The sequence below is a fragment of the Eurosta solidaginis genome, chromosome 1, assembly GCF_040869045.1.
Source record: "Eurosta solidaginis isolate ZX-2024a chromosome 1, ASM4086904v1, whole genome shotgun sequence".
NCBI classification, from domain to species: domain Eukaryota; kingdom Metazoa; phylum Arthropoda; class Insecta; order Diptera; family Tephritidae; genus Eurosta; species Eurosta solidaginis.
In genome coordinates, this window is record NC_090319.1 from 104605156 (window position 1) to 104623887 (window position 18732).

At 37.7% G+C, this 18732-nt stretch overlaps 2 protein-coding genes across 3 annotated transcripts; both read left to right on the forward strand.

Annotated features, from left to right (window-relative positions):
• The first annotated feature begins 825 nt into the window (after nucleotides 1-825).
• LOC137236653 (defective chorion protein, FC125 isoform-like) lies at nucleotides 826-9589 on the forward strand. 2 transcript variants are annotated; one of them, XM_067759502.1, is made up of 6 exons: nucleotides 826-1082; nucleotides 1141-1293; nucleotides 2516-4904; nucleotides 4971-5419; nucleotides 6810-7069; nucleotides 8952-9589. In XM_067759502.1, exons 1-6 carry the CDS (start codon nucleotides 1074-1076, stop codon nucleotides 9481-9483), a joined length of 3792 nt encoding a protein of 1263 aa, XP_067615603.1. In that variant the 5' UTR covers nucleotides 826-1073; the 3' UTR covers nucleotides 9484-9589. The 2 variants fall into 2 exon arrangements, with proteins under 2 accessions (XP_067615603.1, XP_067615604.1); XM_067759503.1 differs by having other exon boundaries at nucleotides 6810-7077; nucleotides 8952-9093.
• Nucleotides 7083-8838, forward strand: LOC137238604 (defective chorion protein, FC177 isoform-like; the record flags this gene model as incomplete). Its single annotated transcript, XM_067763773.1, has 1 exon — nucleotides 7083-8838. A coding segment is annotated over one exon (1593 nt), but the record flags the coding sequence as incomplete, so codon positions are not given.
• Nucleotides 9590-18732: the final 9143 nt, after the last annotated feature.

Here is an 18732-nt window from a genome sequence, read left to right on the forward strand (position 1 = left end):
CGCCAATTTGTAGGAAAAATTAAAAGGAACACGAGGCAAATTGAAAGAGAAGCTCGGCAAAAAATCTCTGCGGAGGTTATCGCGCCTTACATTTATTTATTTTCGATACATCAATTATCCACCCTATCGGAAAATCACAAATCAAAATCTATCAGTTTTTGAGTAGGAGCAACAGCAACTAACCGTGATAGTTGGTTGTAATTGCAAAGCGTGGACTGTAAATTTGCTTTTACATGCCAAGAATTTGATTTGTTTTTTTATGCAAGCGACTTTTAAATTTTATTTCATTAAATGTGTAAAATTGAAACAACTCCGATCATCGCAGAAGTGCGGGTTCAAATCCCACTCTCGGGAGAAAAGGTTTTGAGTTTGACAATGTATAATTGAAACAGCTCCCGTCTTATCCGTCCTGATGTCGAGCTGTTTAAATTTTTTCCCAACCATTTAATAAAATTAGTTTTTTACACAATTTAGTTTAGTTATTCGCCCATGACAATGGAATACCCCCACATATATATGAATGCATTTTAATAAATATTTGTTTATTTTTTTTTAATAGTGCGTGCATTTCTGAGCAAACGATTGCTGATACTTTGGTCAACATTTTCAAGAACCTTCATTGTTGTTATTATTATCTTTTATGCATTATTAGCTGACTGGCAATTTGGTTGGAATTGGGTGAAAGAGTTATAATAAAAAAAACGTACTTGACACATAACTTCCTATTTTTGTTGGTAGTATTACTTGCTTAAGCCACATTCAAAAAATTCAACGTTTGCAATTTTTTTGGCGACAAAAAATCTATTTGTGCATGTGGGTCAGGTAATTACAGTTAGTCCGTGGTAGAACGTGCCGATGAAAGCGACTCGCTGTGCTTGAAATAACGAAAAAACAATTTTTTTAAACTGAAACAGCGCCTTAAATATCCTTAAGTGAAAAACATTTCACAATACAAAAAACAAAAAAATACTATAAACAAATAGTTTAAATTTAAATTAAATAACGTCTCCTTGCATGTTTGTGCTTGGAAAATATTTTAATCCTTCTTAATAATTTATTAATGCATTATAATAATGAAACGGGTATGAAATATAATTTTTTTTTTGTAATTCGAACTAAACTTTTTGCTTATTATTTCAGTGTGAAAATTGTGCTCTATTGATATTTATACTTGTCATATTTGTGTTCTCACCTGTGTCTTGCCAAAGCGCAAAAGATGATGAGGACTCAATTGATCTGACTCCACCCGAGAATGCAGCATCAGAAAAACCAGATGATCGCGGTACAGAGCCGGTGTGTATAAAAGTTATAGTGAAACACTAAAATTTAGCAAAACAATCGAACGTAGATTTTTTTTGGCCTATTTCGGCCAACAAATTTCAAGTGCCTAGGAAAATGGACTTCGATACGATACACAACCGAAACGGCTTGAAACTCATTTATCTTGATATTAAGTGATATACGAAATCTAATATTGGTATCGAGCTTAAGAGCTCAAGAATATTTTGTGAACTTTGTACATAGTTGAGTTCCTGATATTTTCGGGATCTTTTTTTGGATAATTTAAGAATATTTGAGGATAACTTCGAAACTATTTGTAATTTTTTTTTTAAGATGTGCTGAATATTTTCAAGGCTGTTTCGAAACCGTTTCGGGATAATCTTAGGACTACTTTGGTATATCTTCCGGATTATTTCGTCATCTTTTGGGGATAGTTTGAATTTTTTTCGAGATAACTCCTAGATCATTACAAGACTGTTTCGCATTAAATTCGGGACTATTCCAGGATAATTTGGAATCACTTTAGGAATAGCTTTAGGTAAATTTCTGGCCAGTTTTCACAATAATTTCGAGCTGATTTTTACCAAATTTTCGATATTGTTTTCTGAATCATTTCGAGTTCCTTTTGAGAAAGTTTTCGCAAGCATTTCAGGACTATTTCAGGATCATTTTCGGAATCGTTTTAAGATATGTGTGGGCTCATTTAAATACTTTTTCCGTTAAGTAAGCGGAATTCCAATATAATATTTAACATAACTTTTTAGCTTTAAATAGAATATTATTCGAGTCGTTTACACACATTCTTACACACTATAATCATTTATTTTGGCTATATCCTTTTTTGAATATATTGCATTCTTTTACTTTTGTTAATATTTGGGCTCCGAGCTAACAAATGGTTTTGAATTCTCATTATTCTTAAAAATACAAGAACAGAAATAACTATAAAAACGGAAAACGGAAGCATTCAGGATTTGATAGGATGGACTTTAGCCTGTTTGGAAAATGCTGTGCCAAGGCTTCTTTTAGTAATAAGACTAGTTAATCTTTCAAATTACTTGCACCAAGCTTCCAATACCCTCAACTTAATACCTTCCCAACAGCCGCAACTAAACCGAATGAACAGCAAACTTGGCAGATACCTTAGACTGAAGATAAATCTCGATCGTTGTCTGCTAAAACATGCAACTTATAAGTATTTACATTCTGAAAACCGATTACTCTTATTTCACAGATTGTTGGACAGTCATTGGCACCACCACTCCTAGGTCAAATGCCGCTAAATTTTTTTAGTGGTGTGTTTCCAGCTTTGAATTCGCTATTGCTATGGGGTAATATGTTTCCAATGTCATCACTTTTGGGCCAAACGCCACTATTGGGTGCATCACAACAGGCAACTACACAAATCGTTGACCAGGTGGCATCACCATCCAAGGTTGTCTTAGTATTGGCCGAAGATCGTAATCCTCATGCTGCTATGAAAGCTGCCAATCAGGAAGCTGCACGTACTATACGTCAAAATGATATGTTCAGTCAATTATTCGCTCAAATAAGTCAAGCGGATTTGGGACAAATATTATCACAATCGCTAGAGCCAATGCAACAGCAAAATCCAGGCCAAATGTTACAGCAGATGTTGCCAGCTGATTTATCACAGTCAATGAATCAATTATTATCGCAGGTTTTACAACCACTCCCAGGTTTTGATTTATCGCAGATACCATTGCTGGGACAAGCACTAGGACAAGCAGCCTCATCTGCTGAGCCTACTGTAGGCGCAGCCGCTGCTGATGCTGCAAGTGATGGGTCAGCGGCAGCCGACGCTCCAGCACCTGCAGCTCAACCCTTTCCATTTCCCAACTTTCAATCAGCCATAGATGCAGGCACCCAAATGTTGGGACAAGCTTTACAACAACCAAATGCTGATCCAAATTTTCCCTTCCAGTTACCAAACATACAACAGGCTTTTGATGCCGGCTCTCAAATGCTAGGTCAAGCCTTGCAGCAAGCAAATGGTGATCCATCTTCGGGAGGCTTCCAACTGCCCAATATACAAACTATGATAGATTCAGGTGCTCAAATATTAAGTCAAAGCGGTGGTCTGTTCAATATGCGCCCAACGCAGTCTTTAGATCCCGCTCCATCTGCCTCAGATGCAGAACCAGCAGCATCTGACATTTCTGAAGTACGCGTGAAACCGGATGTTATCCCAACAACTATTCAACATACCAGCCCATATCACATGCCAACACCTGAACATATGGATGAACTCAAAGTGATGACTGCGCTGCATAATGCTTTGGCACAAAAGAAATTACCGATATTATGGTTTAGAGTTCCAACAGACTCAGCTGGCAAGCATCCTGAATTTGGCATGAAGCATAATACGGATATGAAATTAAAAAGTATGGAAGATCAGCAATTGCAGGCAAAACTGCAAGCATTCCAAAGCCAAGTTATCAAAGAGTTAAGGTTTTTGCAAGATATTGAACGTCAAGCTAAAGAAATGCGTGCAGCTTCAAGTGGAGGCAATGCAAACCCCTTCAAAGACCCATCCAACCAATTCGCAAATACTTTAAGTAAAATTCCAGTGCATAAAATAACCCGCGCCGACATCGAGAAAGTGCTAACGGATGAATATGTGAGAAGGCTTTTACATAAGACAGCAATCGCACACATGAAAGAAAGGATGCACATGCACCAACCCGAGAAGCGCCAAGCTACGCTAGCCCCACCGACAATGATGCCTAGACAAATGTCAAGGGAAGATATCATACGCCTATTGGCATATGCATATCGCCTTGCGAACTCAAATGGCATACGGACTTTTGAATCTTCCGATACCACGAAGTCAACAAAAGAAAATGATGGAAAAGCACGCGACAGTATTAAAGACAACTCCAAACCGATGGAACGTCCAATGATGAATGCGGACAAAAAGTGCAATGGAGATGGAACGAAAATGACACAAACACCACAACTGAATGGACAGAATCCAACAATGATGCCAGAGGGCAGACAAATGATAGAGAAAATGAGAGCAACAATCGCGCGACAATGGACGACGGATCCAAATACTCCCAAACCAACGATGAGTATGGGCAGACAGTCTATGGACCAACAAATGCCCATACCCTACCCACAAAATTTCAAACAAAGCCCAGCAACTATGCCACACAGTCGGCAGATGGCAGATAAAATGGAAAAAAACCAAGAAATGCCAATGCAACAACAACATATTGATACACAATCAGTAGGTATGCCAAGACAAAGTATGCCGGCGTGTGGCGTAACTACAACTACAGCGGAAGGACGACAATGGGCGGAGCAACAAACTCAGAATGCTAAGCAACAAGCAGAAATGATGATGCAAGAAGAACAAGAAGCTAAAAATGCTATGCAACAACAGCCGGAAGTGGCTATGCAAGAGCCTGCTACCATGCAACCACAAACTCAGATGGATATGCAACAGCCCCAAAAAACTATGCCAGAAACTCAAATGGAGATGCAACAACCAAGAACGCAGGAAATGTATCAGATTACACCAGATATGCACGGACCATTGCTACTAGGTGAAGCTACGCCACAAATGCCTGAGACTACAGGAAAAGCGCGTCATAAAGGTAATCTATTCGGTATATTTCCTAACAATGTATCTTTCTCAAATACTGCCTCCTTTGTTCGAGCAGATGACGATTTTGGCTGGGGAGGATATGGCTGGGGTGGTCCCGGATGGGGCGGCGGCTGGGGTGGCGGCTGGGGTGGATGGGGTGGTCCCGGATTGGGCGGCGGCTGGGGTCGATGGGGTGGCGGATATTATGATGGCAAACATGGAAAACACGGAAAACATGGAAAACATGGGTATGGATATGGTGGATGGCCTTCAATCGTAAACTACTATTACAACCCTGGTCGGGCATATCACGGAGAGAGTCTTTATAAAACCGGCCCATCAGCTAATTATAATTCTGGCTCCAGTTATAGCAACTCCAACACAAACTATGGAAACTCTAATTACGGTAACTCAAACTACGGCAGTGGCAAACCAAACGTATATTCAGCACCAAGTGGCACAGTGTATAGAACAGCTGTTGGAGATGATGAAATCCAAGCAATGCTTGAAGAACATTCACTACAGGTAAGAAATTACAAACAAAAATAAATACGAGGGTATTCACGTAGTTATGCAAGTGGGCGGACACACAAGTAAACAATAGAACGTGTTGTTGTAGTTAAATAAAAAATATTTGTCTATCAAAAGTTGTGTAAACATTTTTTACAAAATCAATACAGTGACTCATAGGCTAAATGGGACCTTATAAATTTTTTTCTTAACATATTTTATTAACTTTTCGTTGTTATAAAATATTTTTCGTATCGTAAACCGGTTTCTCCTGCTCTACGGAACTGCATAATTTTTTCGCAATTAAATAGCTTAGAATTTCAAACGAAAATCAATAGGAAAATGTTAACCTTTCAGTACTCTTAAGAGAGTATAGAATAAATAAAATTTATGCAGTTTTCGGGATTCACGAAAGACACTCTAAATTGTATGATTTTAGTGTCAAGGCCTCGAGTTTTTCTGCGGTCCACCCTAATGTATTTAAATCAGGGCCATATTTATACCTTTCATGAAAACTAAATGGTAGATTTAATTTGTAACGAATAGCGCCAGGTGACTTTGTTCAAAAGTTAGAATTTAAGAGTGCAACATGAGGGTAGTATAACGTATTAAAATCCGTTTTTTGTTATTCCATTCTCAATTTATGAGGTTGTAAGCTTAAAATTTCACCAGATGCTTTCGTATATGGCCCGTATTGTAGAGATCTGTAGTATATATAATACAGTCCTTACTTGTTTTAACTTGTATTATATACATACATATATGTGCTCATACATACATACACACATTTTAATTTTGGTAGATACTTTGCGCATAGTCATAGTCAAGATAAAATAGATTTTAAATTTAGTTGCAGCTTTTTGGCAGAAATTTCTATCAGCTATCTGTCAAAAAAGCTGCAACTAAATTTAAAACCTATTTTATTTGGACTATTACTATGCGCCTTTGTATTTCGACTGCTACGTGGAATGTCACCCTATTCCGGCTGCGGATCCGAAAACGCCCGCTCCAAAACTTTTGAAAAACTCTCTATATCACAGATTTTTTGAAGAACGCCCTGGCTCGATTTTTGTTTCGAAAACGTACTTTCCGTATGTTAATGCCCTACCTTAGAATTTGTTTGAAAAATGCCACATCCCAGCATGAATTCAATAAGTTTAGAGCTGAGATAGGACTTTTATAAAATAATTCTGAGATAGGCCATTCATTAAACCAAGTCTGATATGAGTAGTTTTCGTAATGGCGTGCCAAGAGAGGGGGATAATCCATTCAGGGGTTTATTTGTAAAAAATATGTAGTTTATCATTTAACATTTCGCTACTAATTTCAACATTCATCATTTCATCATTGTTTTGTTTTTGGTTTCTGTGCAAACATGATATCATTAACAGGCGACGCATTTCAGAAAATGATGACCATCACCGACTGCAATCCCACAACAAATCCCGCATTTGAGCCACGCACAATACCATACCAATCTACAACAATAACAGCCATAGATGAAGCCAACGATCTTAAAACCGACGAATTAGATAATGTGAAGGAAGCTTTCACTGATGGTGATACCGAAAAATCGAAAACAAAAACAAAAACGATATCAAAAGCGACAACTACAAAAATCATTGATGCACCTTTAAAAAGTCAACATACGTCCGAGTTGCAAAGGTTAGACTGTAAGTTAAGGCTTAAAGATATCTTAAATATAAGTAAATTGTTAAAGAAATCTAAATGTGGAAGACATAAACGTAATTCTGATTACGGTACATTACAACCAATAGACGCAGCGTCTCTTGAAGAGCTACGCAAAACGTATAAAGATTTAAAGGAGATCACATTGAAGCCCGACGAAGATCCCGCAGAAGCTTTGATGCGTTACAATGCGGCTTCGATACGCGAAGCTTTGGAGCATGCAAATGGTGAACCGCTAGAAGTGAATGCAGCTGACCTGTCAACAAATGAGCCGCATTGTGGGCATGGTGCTCACGTAACAGTATTGAATCATCATGAACATGCACGAACTCCTACATCTCCTCAGCCCAACATATACAAGCACGAGAGGCACATTCATATGGGAAAGCAAAGACACGATTCAAATTCTGCGCATTTTAATCACAATCTGCAACAAACGAGAGGCTCGACTAACAAAAACCTAGACGATCCTGCCATAGAACGACAGAATCAAAAAGAAACTATTAAAACAGCTATTGACGCAACCCAAATTCCTTTGAGCTCAAGAGACGCCGCAAGCGTTGAAGCTCGATCAATGATTTCTAGTTTACCTGAGAGTGAGCTGCAAACGGTTATGGAGCTGATTAAACAACAAATGCAAACGTGTTGTGATGCATGCCGAGAACGCATTTTATCGAGCATTAAATCGAATATTCAAAATGCAAACGCAAGTGAAATAATAACCAAAGCGACTTCTTTAAAAATCGATTCCATAAAGGATGCAGAATTCGAGCAGTGGCTACGTGAAATGGAATTTAAAGGCTACGATTCAAAATATTTAACAAAATCACATTATTGGGAATATTTAAATAGCGGTAAATTAACATTAACTGTGGAAAGTAATGAAGAAGCATCAGCTCAAGCGCAAAATGACAATAAGATTGCAAAGAAATCGAATGAATCATCCCAAACATTAAAACGATATGCTCAAAGCAATTCCGTCCTGAAGGTGGATGAGTCTAAAAGTCGAAATAAAAAAATGGGTAATCGAGCCAATGGTAAGGCATTTATGAAAGATGCGCCTAATCCCAATTATGTAATAAAAGATCATGCACATGTGGTAAATGATGAGTTGCATCACATAAAAGAGTATACAGTAGATGAAAGAGACCACACGCCCAACCTATATGCGTTGCGTGGCAAATTCAAACTTTCCAAACGACGGAATACTACAGATGCAATGGTTCTGACTACACCAAAAAAATTAAATACAATGACTAAGGAATCTCCAACTCTCAACAACAAAAATAATGTGAATACGACCAATTCGGGTAAAGCAGTTGAATTGTTGAGTTTGCTATACGATTTGGGGCCCACGGTGCAAACTGAAAATGGTAAACCTAAACAAATCTCCATGATGGTTATGCCGTTCCTTGAAACATCAACTAAGCAGACTGAGCAAGCAAATTTTCTTACCAGCACTAGCAATAACATGACCAGCGCTACAACAACTAAAACTCGAACGAAACGTCTGCGTTTGAGACGTAAGAAAGTAGAGCATACAGATCCAGCGACATGTACAGATCCGACACATTGTGTTTGAAAACGTTAGACTTTTAACTACGATTAGATATATTCGGTGCAAAGTTTATTTTTAATTTAGGAAATATATTTAAGTTTTAACTGTTATTTGTCTTATATTATTCTAAATTGTATTAAGTAATTTTTTGACTTCATTTCATTTAAAAAATAATTTATTACATGTATAGTTTTTATATTTCCATTCTTATTTCATTTCATGTTCATAAATTCACGCTCGACTCGCTTTAATGCGCCTCGTCTCATAAAATCATTCAAAATCATGCCTTCATCAATTCAGCTTAAATGAAAACCTCGCAACATCATGTTCCATGGAACCCGAAGACAAAATGCGTTCAGTATTTAGTATTAGTCCGAAAGTTTTGGAACCTTTTATGGGTGAACGCCCCATACCGTTATATGAAAGTGATCCATGGTTGCATCATCCATACGACTTACATTATCCTGTCTATGAGGGTGGCGGCAGCTATGAGCACTTTTTGCATCCAACACGTTTTAGACGTAGCACATTACTATATCCGCACAACATACTCACACCTAATATTTTAGATCATTTTCTAAAAATACATGTACAGTTTGAAAAGAGCTTCCCCCAATTATATAAATCTTTGCGCGATCAACAAAGAGCGCTGAATTTGACGCGTGTCTCCGTTCAACCTCCTGTGATACCTAAAATAGTTGCTTACCCTGCAGCGGAGTTGGGTGCCGCTGAAATATTACCGTCCACTGTGAATGCCAATGCTATTGAGGAGCCCATAAACAAAATAGATAACGTTGTGGATTATTTCTCATTTGATGATGATTATGATTAGCTAATGATGAGAACAATTGAAATATAAAATATATTGTCGACAGTGGCCTATCTTAAATGCGTAATCGAATATCTATACATTAAAAATAAAAATAAATATGAATGAAGCTCTGCATTTTTAATTGGGGAGGGTACCTGAAAAGCTCGTTTTTGTTTCATATCGACCTATTCTAATGAAAAGTTCGTATATTAAAATTTTTGATAACAAGAACGTATCTCAGACTTTTTGTTAAAAAGCTCTATCTCCGCGTATTCATTAATAAAGCGTATATCAGGAAATCAATTAAAAAGATTGTATGTTATTGATTTAGGTTGATTTATTTCCTTTTTACAAATTGCAAGAGCTTTAATTGATGGACTATATAATAGACAAAAATTGTGTATTAAATTTAAACTGCTCATATCTTAATATATATTTTAAAAACTTTTTTTAGCGTGTACGTACTTTTTTACTATTAGGACGAAACTTATCGGAATAAGTAGACTAAAATCTAGAGAAATAGTTTTAAGTCACTATGACGAAGTAAGATTAGCGATAACCAGTTTAGAAAGACAACAGGTCCGCTGGTGCTGATTGATTGCCTGCGGAGCTATTAAAATACTGTGGTGAGTAGTTGGTAAGGCGCATGCTTTAGCTTCTTTGCAAAGTTTTATTTGCATTAGCTTAATTTCATTTCATTTAGTCATTAAGTCACATTAGTACAATGAGACACCTATGATCTCAGTATTTGGAAAAGCAAAAATACAGATAATTCTTAAATCTAGGTTTGGTCATTACACAAGGAGAAACAGTTCAAAGCAATACATACACAATTTGAACATTAAAATACAGATATAGATAAATAAAGTATGAAGTCAATAATAACAGATAACAAATTATTTAGATAGCGAGACTTGTTGATTTATGTATTTTACCGGTAGTAAGCATATAAAACTGTCTTAAAATTGCTTTTAGTAAAACTACTGTGAATGGACATTGGTATCGAGTTGCAAGTACTAATGGCATTGACCGAGATGACTTGGGAAAAATTAGATTATCATAAAGATATCTAGGTTCCTTACATATAATAAGTCTGCAGAGAAAAATAAAATTTCTCGCCTTCAGATAGGCAACTATTTCACACCCTAGTAATCGTGTTCTGCAATTCGAAATATGTTAAAATTTGTCTAACTCGAACACATAGCGCGTAACGTGGTTGAAAGTTACATCGATCTTATGGGTAGAATGCGAGCTCAGATTGCTGTATATCAGTTCGGAGTAGCATATGACCGGCAAAATTAGCTGTATTGCAAGTTTTCTCCTAACATGGGGAGGAGTTAACGCCGCTGAAGTTCGAAGGTTCCTCAATATATTGTAAACATTGCAGACAATAGAGTTTACATGATCATCGCAAGTCAAGCTACTGTTGATGATAAAGCCTAGATTGGTTACTTTTGGCACCAGTTTAGAATATTATCAGCAATATATAAAGGATAAATATTTGAGAAAGCTATTGCTATTTTAGATATCGGGAGGATTTAAGGCTTATCACTATTAAGGCACAAATAATTTCTCGTGGCCCAAGTCGAAATGGATGCCAAGTCGCTATTTAACCTTTCGCAAAGATGGCTTGTATCCTCATACCTTCCAGATAGATATAGTTGAATGTCATCAGCTAAAGCGTGCATATGGGCATGCTGACAGATAGAGAAGTATCATTTATGAGGAGACTAAACAATAAAGGACTTCGAATAGATCCCCGTGGAACACTAGTCACCAGTGGTTAAAGTCTAGACAATTGTGAGCCAATTTTGACACGTTGAGTTCCACCCCCTAAATAGCTCCGCTTAAGATGCTTTGCGCAAACCCCAAAACCAAAATAATTTGTTAGCTTCATGCAGAGTAAGTCATGGTTTACCGAGTCGAAAGCTTTAGAAAAATCTAGGAGGCACAATAGTCAGTTGGTTTTTGTCAACATTCTAATTGTGCCAACTATCGCAGAATCAGCCTTCTTGGTATCATATATAAGGTCCTGTCAGGCGTAAACTGAAGCTCATCGTGAATCGGCTGATTGATTAGACCTTATCAGTACGGCTTCAGAACTGGTAAATTTATCATCGACCAGATTTTTTCCAAATCACCACTACGTCAATTTTAAAGCCTCCTTCAATAGTCCGAATATGAAATGGGGTTACATGGGCTGTCTTCTTGTGTCCCCAGAACCTACCTACACAATGAGGCGAGAGTACTCCCCATTAGGGAGGGAAATTAAATGCTAAACAAATAGTTTCTGTTGAATACCCAGCAACCTGGGCATCCCAACATACATCTAATTGATGAGGCTACACGTCCCAGGGGCTAAGCGGTCATCTCCGTAAGCATTATGAGGAAAAACGGCACCTGAGAACACAGCCGAGAGGACAGAGTTATTCTATAACATGAGGCTTAGTGCCAAATTGGGAGTTTTCCGTTTGATCGTCAAACAAAATCTGTAACACATTTAGTCTATGTGAGTTCTTTATATTGACCGGCCGATTCAACCTAACCTAGGTAAGGTTAAGTCATTTTGTGAATTGAAGATGCTTTTTATGTTCCAAAACCATTTTGAATAATAACTTAAATTTTTTTGTTTTTGTCGGCCTACATATTTGTAAGATTGGTAAAGCTCGTATTCTGGGACCAAAGTAGAAACAGATTTTACATATAAAAGACCCTTCCTCACATTGCTGTCATCGTGCATTACAGTGATATTAAGTGCTTACTTTTTACCATGAAGGAATGATACAGGTGGCAGCATGGTGACATACCTACAAACATTAATAAAAATTCTATGTACTTTGTTTTTGTAAATTCGATGAACAAAATCGTACTGCGCCAGAAGTTGATGTATCAAATCAAATAAAAAAGTTTATAATCAGCTGTTCCATGCTGCCACCTTGTATCGTTGCGCCATGCTTTTTAAGCCGGAGTCATTGGTGCCGTATGTCGTATCGCTGTATCCGTATCCCTAACGTAATCAGCTGTTTATCGTTACGACGGTAAACCAAAACCCAATTGGTTGGCTACGATACGGTTACGACCTTAGCGGCACCAATAATCGATTGCATTGATTTTCATAAGTTTGGTCGAATCAGCTGTTAAAAGGTTACCGATACGGTTACCGATAAAGCACCAATGTCTCCAGCTTTACTTAGGCCCGCTTTTACAGTGCGAGTTTAAACCATCACTAGAAGAGCTTAACCTTCCCACTTTGTTCGATAACATACAATTTTACTGCTCATCTCGGCCTAAAGGGCCAATTAATGGTGACTTATAACCTTAAAGCCATAACCAGATAAACAGCTGATTGAACCTACCTTATGGAAATCAATGTAATCGATTAATGGTATCATACCAGAACGCTAACGCCATAACCATACCAACCATTTGGTTTTTGGTTTCTCGCCATATCCATAACCTAAAAATATTTGAGTTGGTGAATTTAATAACTTTTTGTAGATTTTATTCATTGTTTTGGATACGTTATGACTAAGAGACTTATTTTTTGTAGAATATGTTTGAAGTTTTTTACCTTTTCTTAATTTTTATGAAATTTTCACGATTTTTAGGTTAAGACACCATTAATCGATCACATTGGAGATGGTTATGGGTATGGGTATGGTTACGACTATGGCGTTAGGGTTAAGGAAGTTTAATTTGGCCATAAGTGGCAGGGCTAAACGCTTGTCAACTTTAACTAGAGTTTAAACTCGCACTGAAATACCGGACCTTAGAAGCAAAACAAGTCAAATGAATTCACAATTTGAAGCAGGCATGCTTAACCAAAGAACCAATATCATTTCATTACGATAATTAAAGAAATGATTTTGTTTCGTTTTCTGCCATATCAAAACGAAATCAAATCGTTTAAGTTGATTATTAATTTCAAACTAAGCTGGCAAAGTTGATTGATGGCGGAGTCATTAAGGTGAAAGCATTAGCTAAGCTAATTGCAACTTTTCTCATGAATTTTGACAGTACGAACATATCACAGAGTATTTTTGACAATACCACCAACGAATTACACAAACAAATTACATAGAGTTTGTGTGTACGTCCGCTCGCTGTTACCACTTACGGCTTCACCATGGCTATAGCATTGCCAGCACAATTCAAACATAAAGTATCACGTTTTTCTTAACGTTTTTAACGTTAACGAAAGCTTTTCGTTTCGGTTAAAAACGAGATACAATTTATATTGATAATTTTTTTATCGATAATATTTCGAAGTATTTCAACGGAAACGGTGAAAATTTTATGATAAACGATTAGCTTAACGTTAAGGTGCATCCCTGATTTGAAGTATTTTTCAACTAAGCCAACTTTAACTTCATGCAATAAATGATCTCCGCAGAGCAATTTTTCATATCATCAATAACGGTATCTGTGCATCATAATTTATAACATTGGGCTTTATTCAATATGGTGCACATAATGAATAAAATTTTAAACGGTGCCTGGCTACAGGAACACAATAAAATGGCCTTATTTTTTGTGGAATATGTTTGTAGTTTTTGCGTTTTCTTAATTTTTATGAAATTTTCACGATTTTTAGGTTAAGGCACCATTAATAGATCACATTGGAGATGGTTATGGATATTAGAGGTTTACGCCGATCACTCTATCGGCGGCGCCGGCGTAGGCTCTAGTATATACCAGCGGCGGCGGCGTAGGCGGCGCGGCGGCGTACGCCGGTGTTCTTACTTTAAAAGCTTGATTTTTCTATTTAAAAAAAATAATATTTAGGAAAGTTTTTGTTTATATGTATTTAAGGAAATCAACGTGTTGGCCATTTCGGAAAGATCCGGGGTTTTTGCATCAAAATCTCTCAGACCGTTAAAAAATTTTCAGGAGTAGCTCCTTGCGAAGGGATTGTCCCTCGTTCGCATGCTCCAGAGAGGCTTCGAACCTAACCCCGGTCTTTGGAATTGGTACTGCTGCGTCTGCTGAAAAGAAATAGAGATACATAAAATAGTCACACTTTTGCCTGTATATCTCGTGCAAAGCGTAGTTTCACCTAGGGTTAACTCCTAATAATCGTCGCGAACACAATTTCTTTAAATCATTTGTTGCTCCTTGGCGCTCACGCATGAAGGCGACTTAAGGTTGCTATGAATGGTCTATTAATACTCATGACTATCGTGGCACATGGCGCCTCCAGTTTTTTCGGCTGTTTTTAAGAGCTAAAATTTCCGATGTGCGAACAGTAGGAATCCCTACCACCAGTCGCTACCACGCCTCATGAGCCTCACACCATATGCCAGTACAGAAGCTATACGACTGCGACTTCGAACTCATACCTTCGTCGACGTCATTTTCCTCGAAGCTCTAGGTGTAGCTCCGAAGACTTTCCAACGGATGCTTTTGTTGCGCTATGCTGCCGAGCTACACTTTGAAACGTTAGGGAGTGACTATTCGGCCAAAGATGCCGCCCTCGAAATCATAAGCAGTCTAAGTGGATGTCATTGCGTCATGGGTGAAAATCTGTATAATCTTCAGCGCATCTACATAATTAAAATTTTACAAGGACCCTGGATAAAATTTTTAAAATGTAGACCAAAGATTGCAGACGTTTGTGTTCACAACATTGATTTCAATAGCCTTCGTTAAATCAAATTTAGAATGAAAATCGACGGATTTTAAGTTGAAAGTTGTTAACTACTGTTTTCCGGCCTTACGATATAGGAGCTCATTATGGATGACCGCGTAGCTTCAGTTTTCAGACAAGTTCGACTGTCTACTACGTTAGGGTAGTATCACACGCGGTCATTAGTTCCACTGTCTTGGGAAAGCTTTTGCTTCACCACTTTGAGTGTTCTTGCAAAGGACAAAGCCTCACCTGGTAGATATATGTGCCTACGTATTCACAATTGTAAAAGGAGCCGTAACGTGTAGGTGATATTTAAACTTGGTTGATAGGCTGTAATCAATGTGATTCACTCCAAGGGACTAGTTTTGGATAGGGCCGTCAACTTTAGGAAATGTCAAACCGGGAGACTTGGGTGTTGAAGGATGAAGTGTTAAAATCAAAATTAACATTTCAGACGCTATTGTATAGTTTCGCAAATAAACAACAGATGTTCGAATGTAAGCCCAAGCGATTTTTCAATCCCTTCTCATATGTACATATATCCTCAACTTAAGTATGAGGTAAGAATAACTTCAAAGGAGTGTTTATGCCCCTAGAACCTACTAAAGGATTTTGCATCACTGATTTCGCATATTCTTGAGGACAGTTTAAAAACATGTTCGCCTTGGGTCATTTTATTTGAATTAATTCTTCATTATTAATTTTTTCAAAAATGCAAAGTGAGCATATAAATTTATTATATAACTTTTCTTTTAGTATTTTGTTTTAATAACTTGCAGAATTGGGTGATGCAAAATCCGTGTTAAGCTAACATCGAAAGCGCCTGTTCTTTTAAATAACTTTTGAATAGTTATAAAGAGTTAAATTTCGCAATTAGTTTCTTATAACTGGCAGTGATGCGCATCCGTTGATACTACGTTCGACCATATCCGACCAATTTTCGACATGAACAATAAATGGCCTAAACAGTCTTAAACGAGTAGAAAATATAGTAACGCTCCGGACGCCGCGCCGCCACGCCGATATTTTTGACATTCGGCGGCGGCGTGCGAAAAACGACCAAAATCGGCGGCGGCGTTTATCGGCGGCGTATATCTCTAATGGATATGGGTATGGTTCCGACTATGGCGTTAGGGTTAAGGAAGTTTAATTTGGCCATAAGTGGTAGGGCTAAACGCTTGTCAACTTTAACTAGAGTTTAAACTCGCACTGAAATACCGGACCTTAGAAGCAAAACAAGTCAAATGAATTCACAATTTGAAGTATTTTTCAGCTAAGCCAACTTTAACTTCATGCAATAAATACTCTCTGCAGAGCAATTTTTCTATCATCAATAACGGTATCTGCGCATCATAATTTATGACATTGGGCTTTATTCAATATGGTGCACATAATGAATAGAATTTTAAACGGTGCCTGGCTACAGGAACACAATAAAATAGCATCAAAACTTCGCACTGAACTTTTGTCCAAGCCAAATAAGAGATAATCAAAATGTACAATAATAAAAATTGAATGGACTTTAGCGTCTCAGTTAATTATGCAATTAAGTAATTTAATGGAGCTATTTAAAGCAAAGATAAATAAGTAACGGCATGCGGTGCACCAAAAAAAAAAATCATGTTTATTCATAATTTTGTTATATTCATATAGATGTAGGTAGGCCGTTTCGGAAATATTTTTTTTCCATCTCCACTAACAAAAGGAGAGAGGAGAAATTGGAGCAAGAGAGCAAAAGTGGGCTATTTTAAATTCAAATTTATTACAGGAAAACGTCTAGCCTACTATGTACGGAAAATAGGTATGATCTTTCTTGAAGGAGGAAGAGAGAAAAGTACTGGAAATACCAGGAAAAGCAGGCAAGTATAAGCAGAGTGTTCTAAGCCCCTAACCCGCTGGGGGTGGGACTGACGATGATTGCTGGTTTCGAAACATAGGGCATATTCCTGGCGTTCCAACGTTTTCTCTATATTCATGACCACCCTATGCAATGCAGTATCAACTGACATGACGTTGGTATAAGCCCGTTGTGCTGAAGAGAATTATGCTTCGTTCATATTCCAATTTATATATTGTCACGGATATTAACATCACTAAGTTATACCCTCACTAAGGCGATGCCAAGGCCACGATAAGCAGTATTTACGTCAATAATCAAATCATGTATACACATATATAAGGCAGCCGAAAGATGTCACACACAGATGCATTTACTTATACGCCTATGTATGCGCGAGAGACTGTAAACTACAAACATTCACATCAATAATTCAATCATTATGTATCTACATAAACAAATAAATAATTGCGTCTACACATATGTACGTATACGAGCAGCGGAGCGGCAATGCACAAACACATGCATATATCTTATCTGAGTTGTCACAAGAGAGAGCAATAATTTGTGCACGTAGTTGTGGCTGGCGATTTTGTAGCCGAAACTAACTAGTAACTTCTGGAAATCGAAGAGCCTAGAAGTATGCAGCGTAAACTATAAAAGCGGGGCAGGCGAGTAAGAAGTAATTTAGTTTGATTTGTGTTTCGAGTAAGACGATATCTAGCGAGCAATAGCAGTATTATTTTGAAAGTCAGTTTCACTTAAGCTATCAGTTTGGTTATTAAGCCAGCTTATTGCAAAGTATAAGTGTTATTGTGAAGTACTTTAATAAAGGCCATTTTTCTTCAATATTGGCGTTATTTATTCAACAGTTTAGTGATACGAACTTAGCAAAAAGGCAAATAAGAGGATTTGCAGCAAATTCGTTACAATTGGTGTCAGAAGAGGAATTGTTGAATAAATTCCGAAGATTGGGAATACAACTTCGACACGGCAAAGTTGAGTGAATTGACGATCCAGCAACTGAAGGAGGAGTTGGAAGTCCGTGGATTGGCTACTTCTGGCAATAAATCCCAGCTAAAAAAACGACTAAGTGTAGCTATGGTATTTGAAGGAATCTACAATGCTGAGGAGTATGTCTTTCATTATGATAGCGACAAAACAACAACAAAAATGGAAGAAAAAAACGAAACACCGTAGACAGTGACGAGCACAATATCTGTACAAACATCGACAATGGCATCTCAGCTGGGGTCACAGGAGGCACGCATTTCAGAAATGGCGTCGCAAATGTCATCTAAATTGGAAGAACAGAAGACATATATGCCATCTCAACTGGAAGCGCAAGAGGCACGTATATCTGGAATGTCGACAAAAATTTCGGAACAGGTATCATCGCAGCTCTTTGCGAAACTGGAAGAGCAGGATGCAAAAATTTTACAACTCGAGGACACAATTGATGCCGAGATAGAAGCGTTGAAAGGTCTTATGCAACAGTTACAACTAAATCGCCCAGCTGTTCCAGCGAGCAATCCGAAGGTAAAAACTCCATCCTTTGACGGCTCTGTTCCTTTCCAGGTCTTCAAGCTACAGTTTGAGAAGACCGCAGCAGTGAAAAACTGGAATGCGGAAGATAAAGTTGCTGCATTGTTCGTGGCATTGAAGGGGCCAGCAGCGGAAATCCTACAGACGATTCCCGAAGGAGAGCGGAACAATTATGAAGCATTGATGGCTGCTGTAGAACGACGTTATGGAAGCGAGCATAGAAAACAGATATTCCAAATTGAGTTGCAAAACCGCTACC

Coding starts and splice junctions, on each gene's coding strand:
- LOC137236653 (XM_067759502.1), top strand. Junction 1,294..2,515: donor ATGATCGCGGTACAGAGCCG/GTGTGTATAAAA, acceptor CTTATTTCACAG/ATTGTTGGACAGTCATTGGC. Junction 5,420..6,809: donor TTGAAGAACATTCACTACAG/GTAAGAAATTAC, acceptor GACGCATTTCAG/AAAATGATGACCATCACCGA.